The sequence below is a fragment of the Aspergillus lentulus genome (assembly GCF_001445615.1).
Source record: "Aspergillus lentulus DNA, contig: Alt16, strain: IFM 54703, whole genome shotgun sequence".
Lineage (NCBI taxonomy): Eukaryota > Fungi > Ascomycota > Eurotiomycetes > Eurotiales > Aspergillaceae > Aspergillus > Aspergillus lentulus.
The window spans coordinates 856,986-878,469 of record NW_028322113.1 but is presented as its reverse complement, the minus strand read 5'-3'; the positions used below and the strand labels follow the sequence as shown (position 1 = coordinate 878,469).

The window sequence follows — 21,484 nt, the reverse complement described above, 5'->3', positions numbered from 1 at the left end:
TCGACAGGGCAACACGGGCAACACGGGCAACTAGACATGGTCGACCTCCGCTCTCAATGGAGGGCAATGGCCTCAATTATAGTTGCCTGGACCCATGGAGCAGAAGAAGATCATCTTGGTCAGACGATTAACTTCGAGCGACTCAAGAGGGTCCAGCATTCCGGATTTCAGGGAGCTGTGCAAGACTGGACTGGACTGGATGATGATACGTTCAAGACTTTCCCCGCAAAAGCCGCAATTCGCTGCCTTTGTAGAGAAAAAATAGAACCTGACAGCATCCACATGATCAGCAGACGTATTAGGAGATAGTAAGGAGAATATAGTGTAAGGTACCGTATCTTCTCACTACTACTCAGCTCACGCTGTGTTGCAGTGCGAAGCAAAGACCAAGCAGGTAGGAAAAGCAAGCTCCACAAGGAATCCTTAGTAAGTTAGGGAGTAAACTAATGAGTGGGTACCTACACCTCGGATAACGGATGGAGCGATATGATTGGAGCGCGCCAGACGAAAAATCATGTCGAGATTTACCTTAGGCTCCCCGCCATACACACTACTACACACTCCAGCTAGCTGCCACTATGTATTTCTATTACTAGAGAGGTATCTAGGTACACATGCTATCGAAGCTGTTACTGAGACGAGGCCCATAGTGAGGAGATTGACAATCAATCAACGGTCCACCGTGTACTCTACCATATCCTCATCCATCCCATCCTGAAAATAATCGCAATTACACATTGGTAGGTCAAGTCAGGTGCAGCTCACGCGGATACAGTCCGTGCGCTAGATCCCAGACCCCGTGAGCTGAATGGAAATCATTATGATGATGATCCCCCTGCCTATCGAGGTCAGGCTCTGCGGCTCCATTCCAGCGGTATCCCGTCTCTTTTCCGACTGAAAATTACCACCGAGGATCGAGGCCGAAGAGGATTCTGGCTATAGCACTTGGCAGGTATATTGGTCATACTCATCCCACATCATCATCATTATTAGTATTACTATCGATCACTAGCATTACTAGGAAATTAATAGATACAGTAGAAATGAAAAGCGTGGGATGCAGCGTGAACCCAACCCGATTTGGAAGTCGGTGGTTACACCGCGGACAGTTTCATCAACGTTACCTATGTACACAATTCAGATGGCTCTGATTCGACATGATTTCCCCTGAGTGCTGAGAAGTCTGCTGGGGAATTCCCTCCGACCACTTTGTCAGTGTTACCCGTATAAATCCAACAGTCTACAGAGTCTCCGACGTATATGGGACGGTTTCAGAGACGATCTTTGCGAACCCCCGCGGTGCTAGCCACTTACATCCAATATCTTATAAAATGGAAAGGTAAGGATAATGATCACGCAGACTACCTGGCAGCGATCCACTTGGCGAGGAGTCCAGATCTATGATTTTCATTTTTTGTCTTATGGTTATGGAGCCACCCGGTGTTATTGAATTGAAAACCATATACCACCAATAACTCATTTGCCAGGATACTTATATTACTGCCTACCAGGTCCACTCGAATAATCTGGGGGTTTGCGCTGCAACCGCCAGTACCAATCTCGCGCAAAGCGCGCTTGCCGCTATCCTTCGCAACGACATTGTTTGGGTCGTGTGGAGCAGCTCAGGTCTAGCTGGTCGAGGTCAAGGTCGAGGATTGTCGATGGTCGACTCCTTGAGGATCACCAATTTTCATTCTCTTCAGAATCGGTCAATAATTTTCTTGTGTGTGTTTTTTCTTTTTCTCCTCATTTTCATCTCCAATTGCTTTTTTGTGGCCTCGTAGTAAGGTACTGCACAGTGCCAACTACCAACGCTAACAGACTTTCGTCCCTCCCGACCAGAGGCTTGACTACTGTAGGCTACCGAGCTACTAACAACAGTACGGAGTAGCTCCGGAGAGACTCGATTTTCCTTGAACTCTAAAGATGGGCTGATCTGCTATCTAGTGCGGTATTGCTTTTTTGCCTACCCGCCAGCTTGTCACTGCTCACGGCTCACAGTACTGAGTACTGGTAATAGCTATTGGTACCTGAACCGAGCTCATGGGAACTAAGCACCATGTTCTTTAAAGCCTCACCACTGTCACCAGTCAATAGAATAGGCTAAGGTACTACGCACGAACTACAAAGGAGGTCACAGGACAGAAAAGGCCTGTCAGTCGTCAGTCGTCACTGAGACTCTTCTGGCCAGGCTTTACAATAACCCAGCAATGCTCCACCAACTCCTTTTGTCAACCACTGAAGAGATCCCTCATCAAAGCGAACCCAAGAAATCTAACTGGTTACTTAGCTCTTAGCTCAAGGCTGTGCAAGCTGAAGATCCGCGCCCCAAGCCCAACCCAGAGCCAGGGCTGACTGTCCGTGCACTGCACCGCTGCCACCGACTGTGCCACTCCCATACCCTGACCGGGTTCTCCGCATCTCATCATCTCATGTCATTCAGTCATGGACTCATGATGGTCTCGTAGTCTAGTCTACACGGCATTGAGTCATCAGCACCGCCGTCAGCCAATCTGAGTATCAAGATACTTCGACTGCGAAGTCAAAAACAAACACAAGTACTGCGTCCTCCGTGACGCAAAGAGACTTTCAGTATTGCATGCATATAACTTAATCTCCTCGCTTGGACTCTCGCCTCCCCGCCCCGGGAGGAGATCATTCCCAATTCCTATGGGTACATTGGCATCAGCTGACTTTCGTCATTGCTGACACATCATTAAATCTCGACTAGACGGTAGATGCAGGCTGCACCACTACCTTGACTCTCTAGGACCTAGATCCCGCGGACACTCAATCTGCATGCGAACGGATAGCCGACACGTGCAAACGACAAGTCAGTGTCATGCAAGAGAGGCAGGAGGTCACTCGACCACTGCTGCTAATTAACCTACGGACTACTGTATTATCCCATTGTATATGTCAGTGGTTCTAGGCGGCAACCACGTTTGTCAACGGTGTCTGCACTGTGGTCTGGGTATCCCTGTCCCTGACCATTTGCAACCTGTACCTCTACCCAAGGGGAAAGGTTAGGCAGGACCTACGAAATATACTGGACTCATTCTTATCCGAGGCTCAGTCATACTATATCAGGTTCAATTAAAATCGTCAAAAATCATAGAGGTATCTAGGTAAGAAGAAAACAAACAGGACATGACCACATCATATACCAGCATCAGAATCTTCCAAGTGGCTCCGCACATGCCATATAAAAGAGAAAGATATAGACTCCGCATCCGTCACACTCGTACGTTGACTCGCCGGATCATTGAGGACGGCCAATGGTTCTTATAGTCCGTCCGCGAGTAGCAAACTCTTATATAAATCATAGCCATGACACGCAAGGATCCATGCCATCCACCCTCGTGACAAAATCATTTCGTTATTTTTTTTTCTCTCGTAATGTTTACCGGAATTTGGCTCGGCATCTGCCCATGACCTCACCCTGGCAAACCAGTTCGGCGCTGAACTCGCTACCGTCGAGCGTCAGGTAGATGTCAAAGTATACCCGGTAGAATGTGCCCTGCGGCGTGTCCATGCGCTCAAAGTCGGTCTCGAGGTTCTTGCGTGATAGATCCGACGTCAGGGTTACAACCTCCTTGATGCCTGTATCGTTCACGTCAGTCCACGTCACCACTTACAATAACAAACTCAAGTACTTACGCGGATCCTTAGTGTACTCTGGACAGACATCCTCGTCACAAGCGTACAGGATATCCTCGTACATCAGTGTTGCTCCCGGTGCCACCTGCCGGAAAAAGCTGACCTTGACCGGTTCGCCGATCTTGACTCGCTCGCCCTTTTGTACAAAGATCTGCCGTGTGTACTTGCACCGGTCTCTGCCGTCCAGACTGGGGACACGGTACTGCTCCGGGTGATAGCCTTCCTTGAAGGGCTGGAGAGTGGCCATGAGGTAGTGCCGACGCGCCACTCGGTGGGTGATCACTCGTTCTGTGATACCTGCGGTCACGGCTCCCTTGACAATCGCGGCAACCGAGTCCATGGGTCGCACCACCTTAGACTGATACTGAGGCGGTACATGGAGCTTGATCTGCTGGAACAGATATTCCGAAGCACCGAATCCGCCGACCACGAGGACGTTCTGCCAAGTTGTCAGTGGGATCTCAGTATTGTCGCAGAGATAAACCTACCTGGAGCGATCGATTCTGCGCTTGAATGGCAATGATCTGGTTCCGTACCAACTCGAGAATACGGTTGACGACGGGCTCGAAACATTGAAGGATTTCCTCATTGGTAAACGTCATGTACCCCTCTTCGATGGCAGCCTCGGGAAAGTCTGCTTCGATACCAACATCCACGGCCCACTTCTGGCCATTGTTGCGGAAGTCGGCCTTGATGCGATTCTCAAAGTCCATAATGCATTTTGCGTACACCTTGCCCGCGGTTCTCGAACCGTCGGGCAACTTCATCTTGCGAATCTTGGCCCGCAGGATGTTGCTGAAATTCCGGTTCAGAGCCGTCGAACCGCACGAATCTCCCGATCCCGCCGTACACTCAGCTACGCTGAATGGCTGCTCCTCTTCAACCTCGTACGCGATCAGATCCACTGTTCCTCCACCGCAGTCCACAATCAGAATCGCATCCCCGACCTTGAGCTGAAGCAGACCGGTCTTCGCACAGAACAGCGCAGCAGCCTCCGGCTCTGAGATCAACGTCAAGCGGTTATCGTTCTCGTCTCGCAGAAATCCAGCCTGCAGGGCCGCCGCCCTGGTTGCTGCCTTCCCGGCATCATTCCAGATCGCAGGCACGGTGAGATAGTATCGGATATTGCGCTCTTCTCGGGTAAACACCTCACCAAGAGTCTTCTGTAATTGCGCCCGCATCGCTTGTCGCAATTTAAAGAGGTAATCGGCCGCAACATCGATTTCCGATTTGCCGGGAGGAAGAGGCGGAAGGTTGATGGGGTCGATATAAGTATTGCCAGAGAGCATGAGTTGTAGTTTGAACCATTCGACCTTTTGCACGCCGGTCTTCGGGTATCCAGTGGGTGCCAGAGCCTCCGCAATATCCGGGCCCCAGCCTACCACCTTCTGATATTGATCGTAGTACAAGACGGTGGGAATCTAGATTAATGCAAATAGTCAGAAACAACAAGCGCCAGGCGATGTCTTCCGCAGGTTTCTAAGCGCTCACCTTCTGCTTGGTATGCGTTCCTGCTCCGGGCCATTCCGTAATGATATCCTCCCGAGCCTCATTGTTGGTCGCAAAAGCGAACGCGACACCGGAGAATGTTGTACCAAAGTCGATACCAACAATCAGCTGTGCCTTGCTCCGACCAGCACCCTCGACTTCGACTGCGGGGTTCCGTACGTTATATTGAGGCTGCGGCAACGAAGGAGGGATTCCATGTGGGACAGGTTGCTGCAACGGATACCCAGGCGGAGCGCCCATGGGCTGGACAGGCTGATGGCCGTACTGCACGTTGGTGTTCAGTGGGGGCGGGTGATGAGCCAACTGTTGACCGGGTGGCATGGGGCTGGTTGGCCGCCCCGCGGTGTTGTAAGTATAACTCGGAGGACGACCCAATGTATTCTGATTGTTCATGGGGAGACTGGTCGATGAGGAACTATGCCCAGAAGGTGGAGAGCTGGGGGAAGTGGCGGTTGAAGGCGGGGCGACGAGAGTGTGGGTGGATGGGCTGGGACTGGCGACTTGGGTAGCGGAGACGGAGACGCCACTATTGTTCTTATTGCGTTTGAAGCCGAAGGATTTGAATCGTGAGCTCATCAGGTCCATGTGAAATGACCTGTGACGGAGGCAACCCGAAAAGAAGAGACAAGAAGGAGGTCAGGAGAAGGACAGGGGAAGGAGAAGGGGCGGGGAGAGAGGGGGGAAGAGGAAAACAATGAAAGAGACCGAGTCAGCCGATGATGGAGAAAGAGGAAAGCCAGTGCTTGCAAATGGCGGATGAAACAAACAACTCCTTTGTTTGAAGAATTTTTTTAGGTTTCTAATCTGGACAGGTTAGGCAGAATTTGGGTGGAGGAAGAGGAAGAATGATAATGATGGAGGAACACGAGCAAGGCTGGATGAATGGAATCAAGGGATCAACTGTCGTGATTTAGTTTGCATGGGGCAAGGCTGAGACTGTGGAGGCGTCACAGAAGACTTGACGTGCTGGATCATCAAAGCTAACAGAGGCGATATGCTTTAACAATATTGATTGAATCGTAGATTGGAAGTGATCATTATGAATCAATAAGATGAGATGCAAATGATCCTGATGTTTATTGTTACTGACTTGGCTTATGGCTTCAGCCCTTGGTCGGCAACGCAGCAGTTACTAATATGTTCTCTGCAATAGCACAGTTTCTGCTTCGACATTTATCTGCAAGTTTGAAGATATCGAGTCCTTCTGTTTGATAGTAATATTTTTCTATCTTTAGCATCTCTTTCCCAGTCGAGGCCATGGTGATTGACAGCTCTCCTCGCCATGGATATCCCGACTCGCAGTCCCTTGGTTGCCAGTATTGTCATGTATTGTACATTACCATACATCTCAACCACCAGCCAGGAATCTACCTGATATCCAATCACTCATGAATAGCACAGCGTTTTGATAGAGCCATATTAATCTGGAGAAAATGCGATCGATACACATTTAAGCATTGTGACCATGAGCCAGCATGAGAGTCCTAATTCTCTGCACTTATCCAACACTCTCCCGTTCCTGAAACAGAAAGTGGAGAGACTTTCGGTCCTGAATCCGAGGATCGAGAATCAGGATACGAGCGATCTGCCTTGCCAAAGTGGAGAAAGTCCGTCAAACCACCATCTCCCAACCTAACGTTCATTAACTATCCATCTCTTTTGCGACTTTGAACTCACTTCTCACTCATAGATAGTGTACAAAGAAATAATGTTTCTTTGCCAATGCCACTGTCAATACAAGTAAACCGTCCAAATGGCTCTCTGTAGATTCGTGGAAAATCGCAGAACAGCCACGACCCAGCCACTGCGCTAGAGTTGCTAAGCCATGTTCCTTTCCTTTGTTTGCCTGGTTTGTCTGCGGCTGAATCGCGTATCTGTACGGATGCTGTGTTTCGTATGGTGTGATACCGATCCGGATTACCAGGTCTCAAGGCTCAAGCACTCATCAGGTACTCATTTCCTGCTGTATATTGACATAAGGTACTATCAGTTTATATATTTCTGAAGCGAGTCAGTAGTCTTACGTCTAGTGAAAAATAACGGGTGATCAGCAGCAATAAATCGACCCTCGACCTCCCGAGTCGTGTTAGATCGCAGGGCAGATTTTCACAATCCATTCAATTGCGTTGTGAAGAAATCTTCTTTCATTTCTTTAATTTTTGATTTCTGTCTTCTTGCGCGCTACCCAATGTGACGGCCGGTACAGGTTCTGCAGCATACTCCCCGGATCCTGGATATAGCCACACAATGGCCGGTCTTCCACCGACTGCCGTTTCTCGATGCTGAAGCCCATTCGCTCGACAAGGCAAAACACCTCTTCTTCTGTCAGCTCGACATTCCCCGGCTCTCCAATGCCTTGAGAGTGATCACTTCCACTGCCCTGGCCCTTGTTACTGCCGTCCTCAAAGTGCCACAATAAGGGTCCAAGATTGGTCCAAAGACCGTTGGGCTTGAGGCAATGTTGGATTGTTTCAATGTAGCGAATTAGATTCGGTGCCGTGTCAATGAAGAAAACGGTAGCCACGGCATCGAACGCCTCTTTATTTGAGGGATTGTTGTAGAGCACGACAAAATCCGCCGCAGACATGCTCATTGTTCCGAACGGCGACGCGTCCCCGGCTTGAGCCTCCATCATCGCTGTCGCAGGGTGCTTGTCCGGGATCATGATTTTTTGCAGCTGCTGTTCGCGTGATAGGAGGTTGGAGAAGTGCAGCGCGAACGGGTACAAGGCGTGTTGCTGAGGACCGCGGGTGTGGTTTAGAACCCAGCTGCTGGCCAGCAGCTGGTGATATGAGATCTCATTGCCTTCCGCGGCGAAGCCTGCTTGACAGATCTCGAACACCAGTCTTCCCAGACCGGCGCCCGGGACGAGCACTCGGATCTCGTCCCCGGCAGAGTGCCGGTCTTTGAATTCGTCGCGCAGATCCCGGAGAACAGGCTCGTAGCATACCTCTCTCTCGGCTCTCCCCTCGCCGCTCCAGTCGCGGTAGAACTGACGGATGGTTGAGTGTGCCTTGTTGACATCTGAAGACGTGGCCGTGCCGTGCCAGTTCTGCCGTGGATCATTGGGATCCGGATCGGCTGGTAGGCCGAACGACGCGAGGCCTGTCGCGAGAATTGCGTCCGTGATCTCGGCATTGACATCGATGGCGTCATCGACGCGGTTGAAGTTGTCCAAGAGGGAGAATGGGGGCTCCGCCAGCATCTGCCAGTGCGACGATGGAAGAGCATAAAACGCTTGCCGGCGGCGATGTGTAGTGTTCATATGTGCCGTCCTCCGATATTGCCTGGTCCATGTCAGCAATTATGGCTGTAGAATTAGCAGTATGATATCTTTATGGAAGATCAAAGCCATAGCATCTCGAACGGAAATGATCACATATTCTGGCGACCTCTGTATAGCTTCACACACCTGAAAGAATCCAACGTAGCGAAGAGAACCCGTCGTTCTTCGGGGTCTGCCAGAGGATCAAAATCCCCGGACCAGCTTCGAACGTCTTCTGAGTCATCAACCTGATCATTCTGCTGTAGTTCAGTTGCCATTGTTGCTGAAGTCCTGTGGAGGGGCTCGTCTCTTGACAGGCTCCCAATTGCGCAAAACTCAGAAGCGCAATAACTATTTCATTGCAACTTAAGGCGTTTTATCGGATCTAGTATCATATACGACTGGCATGTGCTGTTGGGATATCCAGAGTCTGGAAGAACTCTCTTTTGCAGTCTGCACACTGCAGTGGTGAAATACGTGGGCCCGCTCTGTTTGGTGGGGAAACATCCAGAAAGCGGTGCTTCATTATCGGCGACATGTCAGTTGTCACCACAAAAATCGCCTTTCTTATACCAGTTTCTTCAAATTAGCCACACACACACACACACACACACACACACACACACACACACACACACACGCATCATACCCGAACGAATCGCGGGAGATACCTTTGATTTGATATCTTCAAGTCGCAGGAATACAGCTCAGACTCTCAACATGACAACAGCACAGCCGGTCGCACCACAGACTGAACTTGTCACTCCGGCCTACAAACCACAAGAGATCTCCTTCCCACTACCAAAAGCATTTCATACAACCGCGCATGTCCATTTGACCATCCTAGAGACATGCGTCACAGTATTCCTAGCTACTACGACACCAGGAGAGCCCGGAGGCTCGCTGAAGCCGATGGGGAGTTTCATCTACGCCATGCCTGATGTAGGTTTTCCCCCCTTCAGATATAAATCTATGTCCTGCTGGCGTTCGTTTCAAACAATGATATGCATCTTATCATGTTCGAATAATTTGATGACGTATGACAGCGCCATTCCCCCCGTTCGGTCATATCAACTGTGTTATACTCCTCCCCCTCGACGGAGGAATATACGTCCCGAGTCGCCAAGATCCTGGCCCGACGGATGAGCCTCCCTGTCTACGTGGGCTGTAGCATCGATCCTCGGGCCCTCGAGTTGGCCGTTGAGGAGGAGATGGAGGGATTGAGTAAGTTGGTGGAGGTAATTATGGATAGGTGGGAGAAGACGAAGAATCAATCCAAAATAACTGGATGATATCTCGGGTCGCTGTCTGTCTCCAATCTGCATCTTTGGATTGCCATGATAAGATTGCATGCTACTAATGCTGCCTTATGTGGCACGCATATGGGGCTTGTCTCACGGTTCTAACCGAGGGTGCGTAGTGAGTGGTGACTGTCGGTGGTCAGCTGGTCGCTATCCACTGTCTCCCGTTGAGACTTGAAACCCAGAAATGGTCTAATCTGCGTATCGCCGTTATCGGTACGGAGTAATCCGCAGTGAAACAAGATCTCCATCAGGGTGAATCATAATATATTCAAGGATTAATTTGTCTCGGAGTCCACTTTCTCCAGATAATGGCTAGTCAAGCTTAGCGGGCATCACTTGTGATCTGCTTATCTGAATCTGGTTTAGTAGTGAGTAGATTCGGTATCAATGTCTCGGATAGTGATCCTTTGGAAGAGATGGCCCGCTCCGGAGCTACTGCTGCCTGCATTCCGAGTTCCGATAGGGCTTTGCACTCTCAGCTCCGTAAACATGAGACGCATCTGCTGGGATCCAGTCTAGCTGTCAAGTTTGTTTGCAATTCGAAGCGAACGACAGGTCAGGCTAGTGCTGACATTGGTCTGATGTAAGGGATGGCTGTATGGTGTTGACGCGGCATGGCCATGATGGGCCACGGAATGGCACGCCATCGGCCAACCATGGAGTGTCGTCCATACGATCGAAGGATTCTCTGGTCGGTGACGCTGTCACCCTGTACGGTGCATATGTCCAAAAGAAGTGAAACGGACACAGACTGATGGAACATAAGAAACCGATTCGGCAACGATTCCGAAGAGCCAAGCCATCAGGGATCAGTGAGTGGATCGCTGTCTCATATGCTAGGGAATTAAGTAATCATCAACTTGACGTCTGACAAGAGCATGGCCGACGGGGCCCCTGGCGAACAAGTAGCATCAGGTCGGTTAGTGTCATCTCTGAAACCTGAGTATGTTGCACTCTTTGTTCTCTAAGCGAGGTGCGTAGGGTAGTGTCTCTTGGTCAATATCAAAGCTCAAATGAGAGATAGAGAAGGGGGCAAGGATACTGAGATACAAACCATCGCGTGACCAATGGATGTCAAATAGTTAACACAACAATGTCCTGAAAATATATCCTTTACGAGGAAATACTTAATTAGCACCATCTTGTGAATCTCGGACCTCGAGGGCCAAAGCCACAGCTCAAAGGTCAATGCATAGCCACGTGGACCGGTGTGTTCAGGGGATTCCAGGCAATGGCCGCATCTGTGGACAAGAGATCATAAGACCGAGGTTTACGGCAGGGATGAAAAGCGCAGCCAAGGGAAATTGAATCTGTTGAAGTCAAAGTGTCAGGGATAAGACGCGCGCCCCTTTTGACCAAGCGAAAATCCCCGAGTGCTGCACTTGGCTCTCCCGTCTACCTACTATAGAGGATCTTTCTATCGGATTTACTGTTAGATCTCCATAACTAATATCCGAGATTTTCAGAAATAAATCATTTCTATTAAAATTGGGATGACGAAAACTGCTCGCCTTTCGACTTCTCCAACAGACCGTCATTCAAGTGGATTCGTAGTACCTGCGAATCGGTGCGCAGCGGTGACTGAAATCCTCATGCTTTTTCGTGGGAGACACCACATGTGAGTGGAGCCCGAAAGCCAATAAAACATGCTGCAACACGCCCGAGTCTGATTCCATGTCTCCCGTGCGGCAACAGTGCCGTAGGTCCTTCAATACTTTCTAATTGGCTCGGCTCCTTGAGTACTGTGACGGGCACACGAGGTAAATGGCTGCTAAGTTTAGGCTAACTCCACTCTGGAAAGCGATCCGGTGTCCAGTAATGAGCTACCTTTAAGCGACCCGAAAGCCGAAGGTGGTATGTCACAGGTTGGTGATGACATGAGGGTGTGCAGCCTACCAGCCATTTGTGTATGGAGCACTCCGTACAATTTCCCACTGAGCGTTCAGTTGCGGTCCAATGTCTCTCCATGGCAAGTCGACAACGATGTATTTGTCGCCCTCGTGTCCGGTATTATTTGGCCATCGAACGGCGCCACTGGAGTCATAACTCGCCCATGGCGTTGACATTTTACCGAAAAGGATACAACTTGGAAATAACCTCTCTGCTTTTTAGTGCTGTCAAGGTGATGCGACAAAGATTGCGTTTTTGCCGAGGTGCCAAGTTTGGTTGTTCTTGATCTTCTCCTATGGATCTTGACCGCTTCAATTCAGTAGTCATAACCACTCCATCATCGATAGGGAAAGAAGAGGGTCTGCTGGCCTCCAAAGAACCTGCATCCTATTAATAATGATGACAATCTCTGCAACTGGTATAGTCCAACGCAGGAGAAAAGGCCCCCTGCAAGGCAAACATGGCGTGTGCGCTATGTCACAGTTTCAGATGGTAAGTGCCACACGAGGACGAACCGGAACGGGCATCAAAGCAGCTAGATGTAGGCGGCGTCTGGGAAGCAATGCACGAGCCGCCTAGCTGTACCTTCCATAAGCCTACTCCGTACAGGATGCATAGCAAATATAATGGTGATTTGGTTTGCTGTTATATGGCTATTTTTCCGCCTCTCTTCTCTCCCCATTTCGTGCAGGTTATGCGTAAGAACGTATTCCAAGAGGATCTGCCCCTTTTGAAGTTGCAATCGAAGATCACTGCGTCCTTCAATTCATCAAAGAACTAAGGAGTTAGCCTTTATTGTTGTGGCCATTCAGCCAATCGCTTTCCGATGGTGTAATCTGGCGATGGTTGAACCACACAAGCGCTCAATAATAAGATGACTCCGCTTTTGGTAGCGCACCTAAAGCATTGCCGGTTAGGCGGCTGGATCGACGCAGGAGCGAATGCAATGAGGGAAGAACCTTAGTATCAACGCACAGTTTACCGGTATTGTCATTGATCGGCGAAGCCACCAACACGAGGCACTGTGGCAGAGGAGGTACTGACCTGGGGGTAACTCGGTCGAAACACGGACTTCGACCAGTCACAACGCAGGGGTTGACGATAATGGAACCTCCTCGAGAAACGGTCGGATTATTGGTTAGGCATTAGATTACCCAGGTAGCCTTTCAACTTGAATTCAAAGCCACGAAAATTGTAGAACATGAGCCACGTATCGACCTTACTATCTAGTACTAGTCAGATCCTTCGGTTTGCTGCCGCCACGCCCTCAAAACTTCAAGAGCCGTTTCCATGAAATCCCTAGACTAGTCCGTATCCAAGACAGAACCTCCCGGCTCAGCATCCGGGCTAGGCCTTTCAGCCTTTTAAGGTTCCATGGAGCTCAGCAATGGGGGTAGTCCGAGGCGGCCGTTGATAGATTGCCGAAGCTTACCAATCTGCAACAACGCAAGGGGGAAAAATCCATCTGCCTTCTATTCTGACAGATTTGCTGGGCGCACGATCATTGACTCAAGAAATACACATGCGTAATGGTATCTAAAGCAGGAGAGCACCCTCTGTCCAGTGTCCGGAAAATAAGCACAGCACGGGCTCCAGCTTCGCCGGGTGACGAAAAAGAAAAGAAATCAAGCGGACGAATCAAATGTTCTGGATGACATTTCGTCCAGCCCATCTCTAATTCGACGGACCACTTGGATCCTTTTAAACATTATTTTTGAAATTAGAACGGTTGAGCCTTCGACAGAACCATACTTAGACTGACGTACCATGCCTTATTCAACTGCCTATCCAATATCATACTCCAGGCTTGATGATGATCATCTAGGGAACCATTGTCCTAGGAGATGATTGCCACGGATGTGAGATGCCTTACAGGCCCGCTTGCCTTGTTAACTTGCATACGAATACTCATTCTTGAAGTCAGAGATCTTATCCAAAAAGAGCAGGTACCTTAATACTGCGGTAGACATTGGATTTAGAGTGAATAACATGGCAAGCGAACTACACTCAACACTGCCACTGCCGATCTCGGGATACCACTTCGAAATTAGTCTACTTGCTAGCACTTGTCAATAATCAAAACAGAGGCCTAATCTCTTTATTTGCCTCCACTCATGGTCAACGAGGCTCCGGGATTTCCATCATGCTAGTTACCAGTTAGCAACTTGCCATCATTTAGACTACTAAGGAGTAAGGAATACACTTGAAACTTTGAGCCATTATCAGTCCACAGGACCATTCGAATCGTCATGCCTAATAGTAGTATCATAGCATAGCCAAGCCGCCAAAAAATGCCGAAGTAGGTTCCCAGGAACATTTTCGCAGACGTAGACTGTATGAGTCTGTGAGCAATCAAGTAAACACCGTGTGCTCTTTCATGAAAATTTCCTCGTCTAACCGGTCCTATCTCCACCACCTGAGATCCCAGCCTACTCTGTGCTATTTTGGTGTGAACTGGCTTTGTTTCAGCCATGCTCTGGCTCTGTTCTCTCGACAGGGGTCTGCCGAGAGAGTTTTCGGAGTTGCTTCCTGGAAGTTTCTTTTTCTTTTTCTTTTTCTTTTTTTTTTTCCCAAAAGACCCTGCGCACTGATATTTTTCTTTCCATCATTTTATATTAATATGATTCTCGTTAATATTATTATTATAATTTCCCCCCTCTTCTTCAAATCGATCTTGTTAATTAAATACATCTACTCTGGTAGAATACTACCCTGATTATTGAAGCGCACAGTCATTATTGTTGTATTTCGTATGTCAGCAAAGATCGATCATTTGGTAGCCAGTGTCAATGTAATCTGGTCTTATCCTGAACAGGGAGCAGCCCTATTCCATAGTTAGCATCATAACTAATGTTTCCATTATCCAAGGATCCTTGTCTACTACTTGGTTAGTAGTCTGCTAATTACTTCTCCAATCCTTCTTCGCTTGTTCCTTCCCGCTTCTGTTCTTGTCATATGGTATGGATCTCTTACTTTGTCTTGGGTTAATTTAATAACCTGTTCGATCGCCCAGTACTTAAATCCTCCACGTTCCCTTGAGCAGCAAATCACAGACCTCGGCAACTAGGTACACATCTCGGCTGCCTATCCGTGGATCAATTGGATGGCCTCAACTTTGACAACCACCACTAACTATTCGGCTTCTCCCCGCAGTCTGTCGTCCTATCAACTTGAACACTCAAGATTGGACGACGTGAACACCAAAAGGGCCATAACGTCTGCCCTTCCGCACCAACTCTAATCTTGCACCTTTTCCAAGGAACTGGTTGTCTTTATTCGACAGTGAGATACATTATTTAATTGCCGTTGCACACGTCTGCGCTCTTTCGCCACCACAGCCAGCTTGACCTTGTCAACTTCCTTTTTTTGACTGACAGTCCTTTTTATCTTTTCTTCTGCTCCATTTACATTTTTCTTATTTATTATTATTATTATTATTTGCATTGATTGCTCTTAATTTTCTTACCCTCAGTGTCGTCTCAACCCTTTCCGCCTTCAGAAATAAACTTCATATACACTACCAAGTCTTCGCTCTATAAGCTTTCCATCATCAATCTGTCTCTGGGGTTGTCTTTCCCTCTGTGCAGCCAAGTCAACCCAACTGACGCCACTTTGAACGTGGACAACGCACACTTTTCCAGCAAGACACCGCACCAACTCCCCTGATGAACTGGCTTTTCATGTTGCGATTCAGGAACCATGCAGACGCATTATTACCGCTCTCCGGCTAGCCCAAACCATCAGAGTGGTCGTTATGAGTTACCTCCAGTACAGTCAGTGACCTCTCCTTCTGGTCCTTTCCCACAGGGAACCTCCGCGGGGTTAGGTTCCGCTCCGCCGAGCAGGCCCGGCAGCGGACTGAGAATGGCTCAGCTGTTACAGCCTCTGGGACAAACACCCTCGACAACTTCGACATACACTCGTTCCTATGAGTCTAGCGGTTCTCCCGCCGAAGTTCCTCCAATCCGTTCGGATGTCTCTTCGCTCAATGGATCTGTATCGGGGGGCTCAACTCTTCCTCCGCCTGCATCTGTGGTGGGGCAGCAGCATCAGCAGCAACAGCCACTACCGCAGCAACACCATCATCATAGTCACCACCATCAGCAGGGTCATCTACATCAGAAAAGGGCGTATCGCCAAAGACGGAAGGATCCCAGCTGCGATGCTTGTCGCGAGCGGAAAGTCAAGGTAATAACTCTTTGTACAAGTTCAATGACCATGGATTCATTGACCTTGTCTTGTCTAGTGTGATGCGTCAGAATCGACCAGCTGTACGGAATGCACCAATCGAAAAGTGCGATGCCAGTTCACCAAGGAAACAAATAGACGCATGTCTTCTATCAAGTTCGTGGCTACGGCGATTCTTCCGTCCGGAAAAGGTCCTGCGATTCTAACGTGCAAGTAGACAAGTGCAGGATCTGGAAAAACAACTTTCGTCGACCAAACAGCAACTTCAGCAACTGCGAGCGGGTATGTTGAGGTCAGATAATCTTATGGATTTGGAAATCGATGGCACTGGACAACCGCAATTGAAGCTGCCCGACATCGGCCCGTATCGTCCCTCCCGAAGACCAAAAGCGCCGGTGTTGCAGGATCTCAGCGAGGCTCGAGCCAATCTGCGAAACTACGGACGGGGGATTCTCAAGGTACCCAGGCCGTATCGTCAGCCCGGCCCCAAATCGCTTTTGACTGCTGATCCACCTCGACTCCCTCCGAAAGAGGTCGCGAATCACCTCCTCACACAGTATTATTCGTGCATCCATTGTGTTCTACCAATCATACACTGGCCCAGCTTCATGATTGAATACGAGAATGTATACCGCAACGGATCCCTTGTGGGCGTTCCTCGGGAATGGGCCGCGGTTCTCTTCGGTGTGTTTGCCTGCGGGTCTCTGCACACATTGGACCGGGATAGAGAAGAGGAGGGGAAGGAGTTTATCAGAATCTCTTGCGGGGTCATTGACGTCTGGCAAGATAACTTCACACTTGATCAAGCTAGATGTGCTCTCTTGGTCAGTATATTCCTTTACGAAGTCAATTCAAAATCAGCGAGCTGGGTGTGGATTGGATCTGCAGTGAGGATCGCGCAGGAGTTAGGCCTCCATATTGAATCCGGTCCGTGGCCAGTTGTCGAGAGGGAAATGAGAAGACGCGTGTGGTGGGGGATGTACGCGTGGGACAGGTTTGTCTTTTGGAATGATTTCTTTACATGCAACGATGCTCATCGTTCTCTAGGCTTCTTGCGCTGGAGATGGGGAAGCCGGTTTTGATCAACGACCAAGATTGCGACGTTGATCTTCCTTGTCCGTTTGACGAGCAATACATCGCAGAGGGTGCTTGCGTGCCTGAAGGCCAGCAGACCACTCCACTTTTAGCCACCATCCATGTCGTCCGCTCCATTGGGCAGTTGACTCGGACCTTACGAAGCTACACTGTTTCCACCGGAACTCTTGAAACCTTCGAACGACACTTTAGCGCCTGCCTTGCAACCTTTCCTCCCCAATACCATCCGAAGTCTGATTTACCTCTTGATCCGCGCTCTCTTGCCCCGATTGGCTATCTTCAAAACGCCCGCCTCATTCTCCACCGCCATAACATATCTCCCTTTTGCTCCCCCGAGGTTCGATCGGCGGCTTTGGATTACAGCATTTCAATCGCAAAAGATACTGCCCATCTTCTTTCCCGTTGCATGCGCTATGCTTCGAGTACAGGGAACGATGACTGGCGACCATTGTTTGCATCGTCGGCCGGGACGATGCTGTGTACACATATCTGGCGTTGTGCGCTTTTGCTTTTGTTTCGTCAGGAATTTGCTGCGGCATTGGTGTGCGTTCAGGTCAGCGCCGTGGTTGGAGATTCGCGCACCGTCAATGCAGCCTGTGGACGGTACATCGCGTTCTTCCTCAAATGCCTGCTGGAGCGGTTGCGCCGCGGTGATGCAGCCGTTCTGGAGCGGGACGAAGAAATGATGGCGTATGTGTCCGGTGACATGCAGGGAACCAGTGACGGCAGCTGGGTATGGGAAGGCAGTGAGGCCGGTTCTCAGCTAGAGGCCATGTCCCCAAAATACGACAGCCCAGTATCGTTCACCCACGCTGGTGCCCGGAATGATTGGCCTAGCGGTGGAGGTTCACAGATGGCTTGGGAGGGCTGGGACTGGGTCGAGCGGACAGTCGAATATCTCTTGAAGGAGAAGCAGCAGCAACAGCAAGAGTACGAGCGGCGGGATGTTCCGCTGGCCGCGAAACCGACCGAACCGGTACGTCTCAAAGCGGAGCCTGCAGAGCCAGCACCAACGCCAAAAGAAATGAACTCGGTTCAGTCACGGATGACGATTGCGAGCATCATCTGAGTTGTACAAGACTGCTTGTCAGAAAGGCCGTGAGAGTGCCCTTGTACGAAGCGTCGCCAACAAATTCGAGCTCATGCTCCATGTACGCGCTCTCTTCCCGACCAGTCGCTCCGCCACAACAGGAGCGAGAGTACGAAATCGGCGCAGCAGTCTACTTCCAAATAGATTTTGTCGGTGCCTTTGTATTATCTTCGCCAGTACTAAAACTGGATCGAGGGTTTGGGCCACGTACGAGACGAGATAACGGTTTACGACAGATTTCTGCTTATATGTTTGCCTATGTATACATACAGTACAATATCCTAATATCCATGCAGATAGTGATATCCATAGAATTATACCATCAACCGGGTCATAACGGTTGACGGATCTGTTCATCATTGATGCTGACCAAAAGTTGAATATCTTATTGAAAAAGGAAGAGCAAGTAGAAGAAGAGAAAAATCTACGTCTCCAGATTGATACTCCGTCCAAACCGCGCGTACAGCGCGACCTTGAGCTGCTGCAACTCCTCCCGTACATCTCCCAAGGTCTCTTCCAGCTTAGACACCTCCGAATCAATCTGCTCCGTCGATGACGCCAGAAGAGACTGCGCATCTGCCAGCGGCAGCTGGAAGAAGGCGTCGCCGACCTTGTACCTGCTATGCGTCAACCAACCCCCCGCATGACGGTGTACATAAATAAAAGCAAAGCAGAGCACAGAAGGGAATACATACGGGACTAACTCATCCTCATCCGCCAACTCGAGCTCGGTCGAAATCTCCTCTAGATCTTCCTTGTCTTTCTATTTACGTAGCATCAGTATCATCAATTGGAGCCAATGGCACCCCCGGCATCGGGGAATGAGCGTGAGCGTAAGCGTGAACGTGAACGTACCTGCTTCGCCTTGAGCTGCTCCTCGAGCACAGACTCGCGCTGATGAAGACGGCTGAACCGATTGATCTTTTCTTGGTCCTCGCGCCGGACTTCGTTTTCTTCGCTGCCGGCTGTGGCTTCGTCTTCTTTGCTGAGCTGGAGGGTAGCGTTAGGTTTGGGTTCTACAGTTGGAGATGGGGTGGGACGGGGATTTATCTAAGGCGTACCATGCGGTGATTCATCATTTTGCTGGTGGTTTCTAGCCCGTGGGATACGTTTCGAGCTTGTGGTGGTGGATGTATGGGCTTGGGTATCTGATTCTTGGTCGGATTTGGAGATTGATTTGATTGTGGTGGGAGGTGGTCCGTGCGGGGCAGGATAGGCTGTCTTAGGATGGGATGAGGTGATAGGATATATGGAGGAGCTACTCTTGTTATTGTCTATTGTGGTCATGGAGTTTTTAAAGAAAGACAGTGTACTTGATAGTATTGCCATATGATCTATATTTGTTTTGTATACAGGTGTAAGACTGGTGAGAATTGCTGTGATTCTTGAACTGGACACGTGCTGCATCAATGATGCTCAGGAGCTGCGATGCGTCCATTGTGTACTCCGTAGTGTAGTGACTCGTAGCCTCAAAATCATAGAGATGAAATACCGGTAGCTACATATAGGAAGCAGCAGATTTACTAAGGCTGGTATATAGACTCTAGATTTGTGGTCAGGATAGAGACATCGACACAACTGGGATGACAGCGGTCGGGTGACATCATCAGCAGCCCCCTGTCATCTCTCCTCCGCAAGAAGGACCATTTAGAACTGGATAGAATAGCTGCTTGTTGCCTGCTACGAGGGCGTGATCGTCCAGCTCGTTGAGAATCAGTTGTACTTCATTCGTACCCGAGTTCTGTGGAACGAGGTGATAGGAGCTGTCCTGCAACGATCGATCGCAATCCGGAGAAACGAATCCCCAACTGCAGCACGAGTAAACCGCATCCATCTCGTTCTGTGCACATCCGGCCAGCACGGCAATCTATCCTTTGATTCCCCTTTACCAATTCTCATCCACATATATTACTCCCCAGTATACTGCATCATAAGCACACATTTTTTTTCCATTCTATTATCAAGACAACCGGTCCAAATCGCGTTTCCGACTCTGACACTAGTCGGTCCGTGACCTCACTCTCTGCCTTCAAGACAGGCATCACCGTTTGTTTAAGCAACAATATCATCCTTGCGCTCTCGGTAACTTGGAAAAAAAGAAACGGCCTCATCGATCGTGTAACGCTACGCTACGCACTGCTCTTCCCCTACACCCTCGTGACATCCTCCCACGATGCGAATACAATCGAGCCTCTCCTCATCGGTGCTCTTCTCCTCCGCCCTCTTGACCGGTCTAGCCTCGGCGACAGGGGGGTTCGACTGCCGTAATATTGTCGCAGAGGGGAATAAATACGACCTCTACGGCTTGCACGGCGTGCACACGATCTACCATGTCGAGAAGGCAGAGGACTACATCGTGAATACGACCTACGTGCTGGACATCTGCAAGGCGCTCGGCAAGGCCTCGATCCGGGGGGATCTGAAGTGCGGGACTTCAAAGAATAGTGCGTGCCGTGGCATCTTGGACCTGTTGAATTTTAAAGGGGGAAAATGAATGAGTGCTGACTGTTTGTTCTAGTCTGTGGATTCCAGTACAAGTATACTGAGGACCGCTTGGAGGAGATCAGCCATGCCTTCCCCATTGCCGGACTGGACCCCCTGGGTCACGGCAGCAAAGACGCTGAGGTCACGCGGCTGAAGGGAGATGGGCAGGAAGGGCTGCTGGTGAAATTGGCGGGGGGCGAGTACATCGACAAGGACAAGAAGAAGAAGGATGCCCGGGCGGTGATTGAGTTCCAGTGTGACCCCGACCGGTCGGGTCTGGAGGGGTTGTCTTCTGTGGAGGGTGAATCAAGCGAGGAGGAGACGCGTCGGCGGGTGATGGTGCGGGAGGATGATGGCGACAAGGACAAGGACAAGGATAAGGAGAAGACGGATCCGAATGACGGGTCGGATCCCTCACGCAGCCTGCAGTTTGAGAGTTTCGGGCCCGCGGACGACAATGCGTACGTGTTGAAGCTGAAGTGGCGGACGCGGTATGCGTGTGACAATTATGTCCGCGATAGGAAGGGTGACGGGTCAAGCCACTGGGGGTTCTTCACCTGGTTGATCATCATGTATGCTGCCCCCTTTCCACAACCTTGTCACATTGAGGCGAACAACTAATGATGTCTACAGTCTTTTCCTCTGCGTCGCCGCCTACCTTATTTTCGGCTCCTGGCTCAACTACAACCGCTACGGTGCCCGTGGCTGGGACCTTCTCCCGCACGGCGACACCCTCCGTGACGTTCCTTACCTTTTCCAGGACTGGCTGCGGAGGGTCATCAATACGCTGCAAGGGAGCGGGTCGAGAGGTGGTTACAGCGCGGTTTGAGGGGTTGGATCTGTGGCATTTTTGTGGCAGTTGGCATTGGCATTGGCATTGGCACATATCTTCTGATTCTGTGATTTCGATATACGGCATGTGCGTTCATTTGATGGCCTGAGAACTACTGGGTCAATGGGGATAGATAGTACTGTATGATGAACGAAGTCAAGTCTTTC

At 49.9% G+C, this 21,484-nt stretch overlaps 6 protein-coding genes across 6 annotated transcripts; 3 read left to right on the top strand and 3 right to left on the bottom strand.

Moving 5' to 3' along the window:
* Window positions 1-3,403: 3,403 nt before the first annotated feature.
* On the bottom strand, window positions 3,404-5,754 carry ALT_7767 (Hsp70 family protein; the record flags this gene model as incomplete). Its single annotated transcript, XM_033562335.1, has 4 exons — window positions 3,404-3,603; window positions 3,661-4,099; window positions 4,149-5,081; window positions 5,152-5,754. 4 exons carry the CDS (start codon window positions 5,752-5,754, stop codon window positions 3,404-3,406), a joined length of 2,175 nt encoding a protein of 724 aa, XP_033418226.1.
* Window positions 5,755-7,321: 1,567 nt separating this feature from the next.
* On the bottom strand, window positions 7,322-8,712 carry ALT_7766 (carnosine N-methyltransferase family protein; the record flags this gene model as incomplete). Its single annotated transcript, XM_089600322.1, has 2 exons — window positions 7,322-8,456; window positions 8,582-8,712. 2 exons carry the CDS (start codon window positions 8,710-8,712, stop codon window positions 7,322-7,324), a joined length of 1,266 nt encoding a protein of 421 aa, XP_089455215.1.
* A 442-nt stretch (window positions 8,713-9,154) lies between these two features.
* ALT_7765 (proteasome assembly chaperone 4 family protein) lies at window positions 9,155-10,477 on the top strand (the record flags this gene model as incomplete). The annotated part of the gene is made up of 4 exons (XM_089600321.1): window positions 9,155-9,376; window positions 9,481-9,658; window positions 10,105-10,264; window positions 10,327-10,477. The coding sequence occupies 4 exons, from the start codon at window positions 9,155-9,157 to the stop codon at window positions 10,475-10,477; spliced, it is 711 nt and encodes a 236-aa protein (XP_089455214.1).
* A 4,850-nt stretch (window positions 10,478-15,327) lies between these two features.
* On the top strand, window positions 15,328-17,980 carry ALT_7764 (transcription factor domain-containing protein; the record flags this gene model as incomplete). Its single annotated transcript, XM_089600320.1, has 5 exons — window positions 15,328-15,816; window positions 15,875-15,972; window positions 16,034-16,372; window positions 16,421-16,810; window positions 16,864-17,980. 5 exons carry the CDS (start codon window positions 15,328-15,330, stop codon window positions 17,978-17,980), a joined length of 2,433 nt encoding a protein of 810 aa, XP_089455213.1.
* Window positions 17,981-18,425: 445 nt separating this feature from the next.
* On the bottom strand, window positions 18,426-19,080 carry ALT_7763 (tubulin-binding prefolding complex subunit GIM3; the record flags this gene model as incomplete). Its single annotated transcript, XM_033560933.1, has 4 exons — window positions 18,426-18,618; window positions 18,697-18,764; window positions 18,857-18,991; window positions 19,063-19,080. The coding sequence occupies 4 exons, from the start codon at window positions 19,078-19,080 to the stop codon at window positions 18,426-18,428; spliced, it is 414 nt and encodes a 137-aa protein (XP_033416824.1).
* A 1,094-nt stretch (window positions 19,081-20,174) lies between these two features.
* Window positions 20,175-21,314, top strand: ALT_7762 (autophagy-related protein 27; the record flags this gene model as incomplete). Its single annotated transcript, XM_033560932.2, has 3 exons — window positions 20,175-20,445; window positions 20,520-21,057; window positions 21,119-21,314. 3 exons carry the CDS (start codon window positions 20,175-20,177, stop codon window positions 21,312-21,314), a joined length of 1,005 nt encoding a protein of 334 aa, XP_033416823.2.
* Window positions 21,315-21,484: the final 170 nt, after the last annotated feature.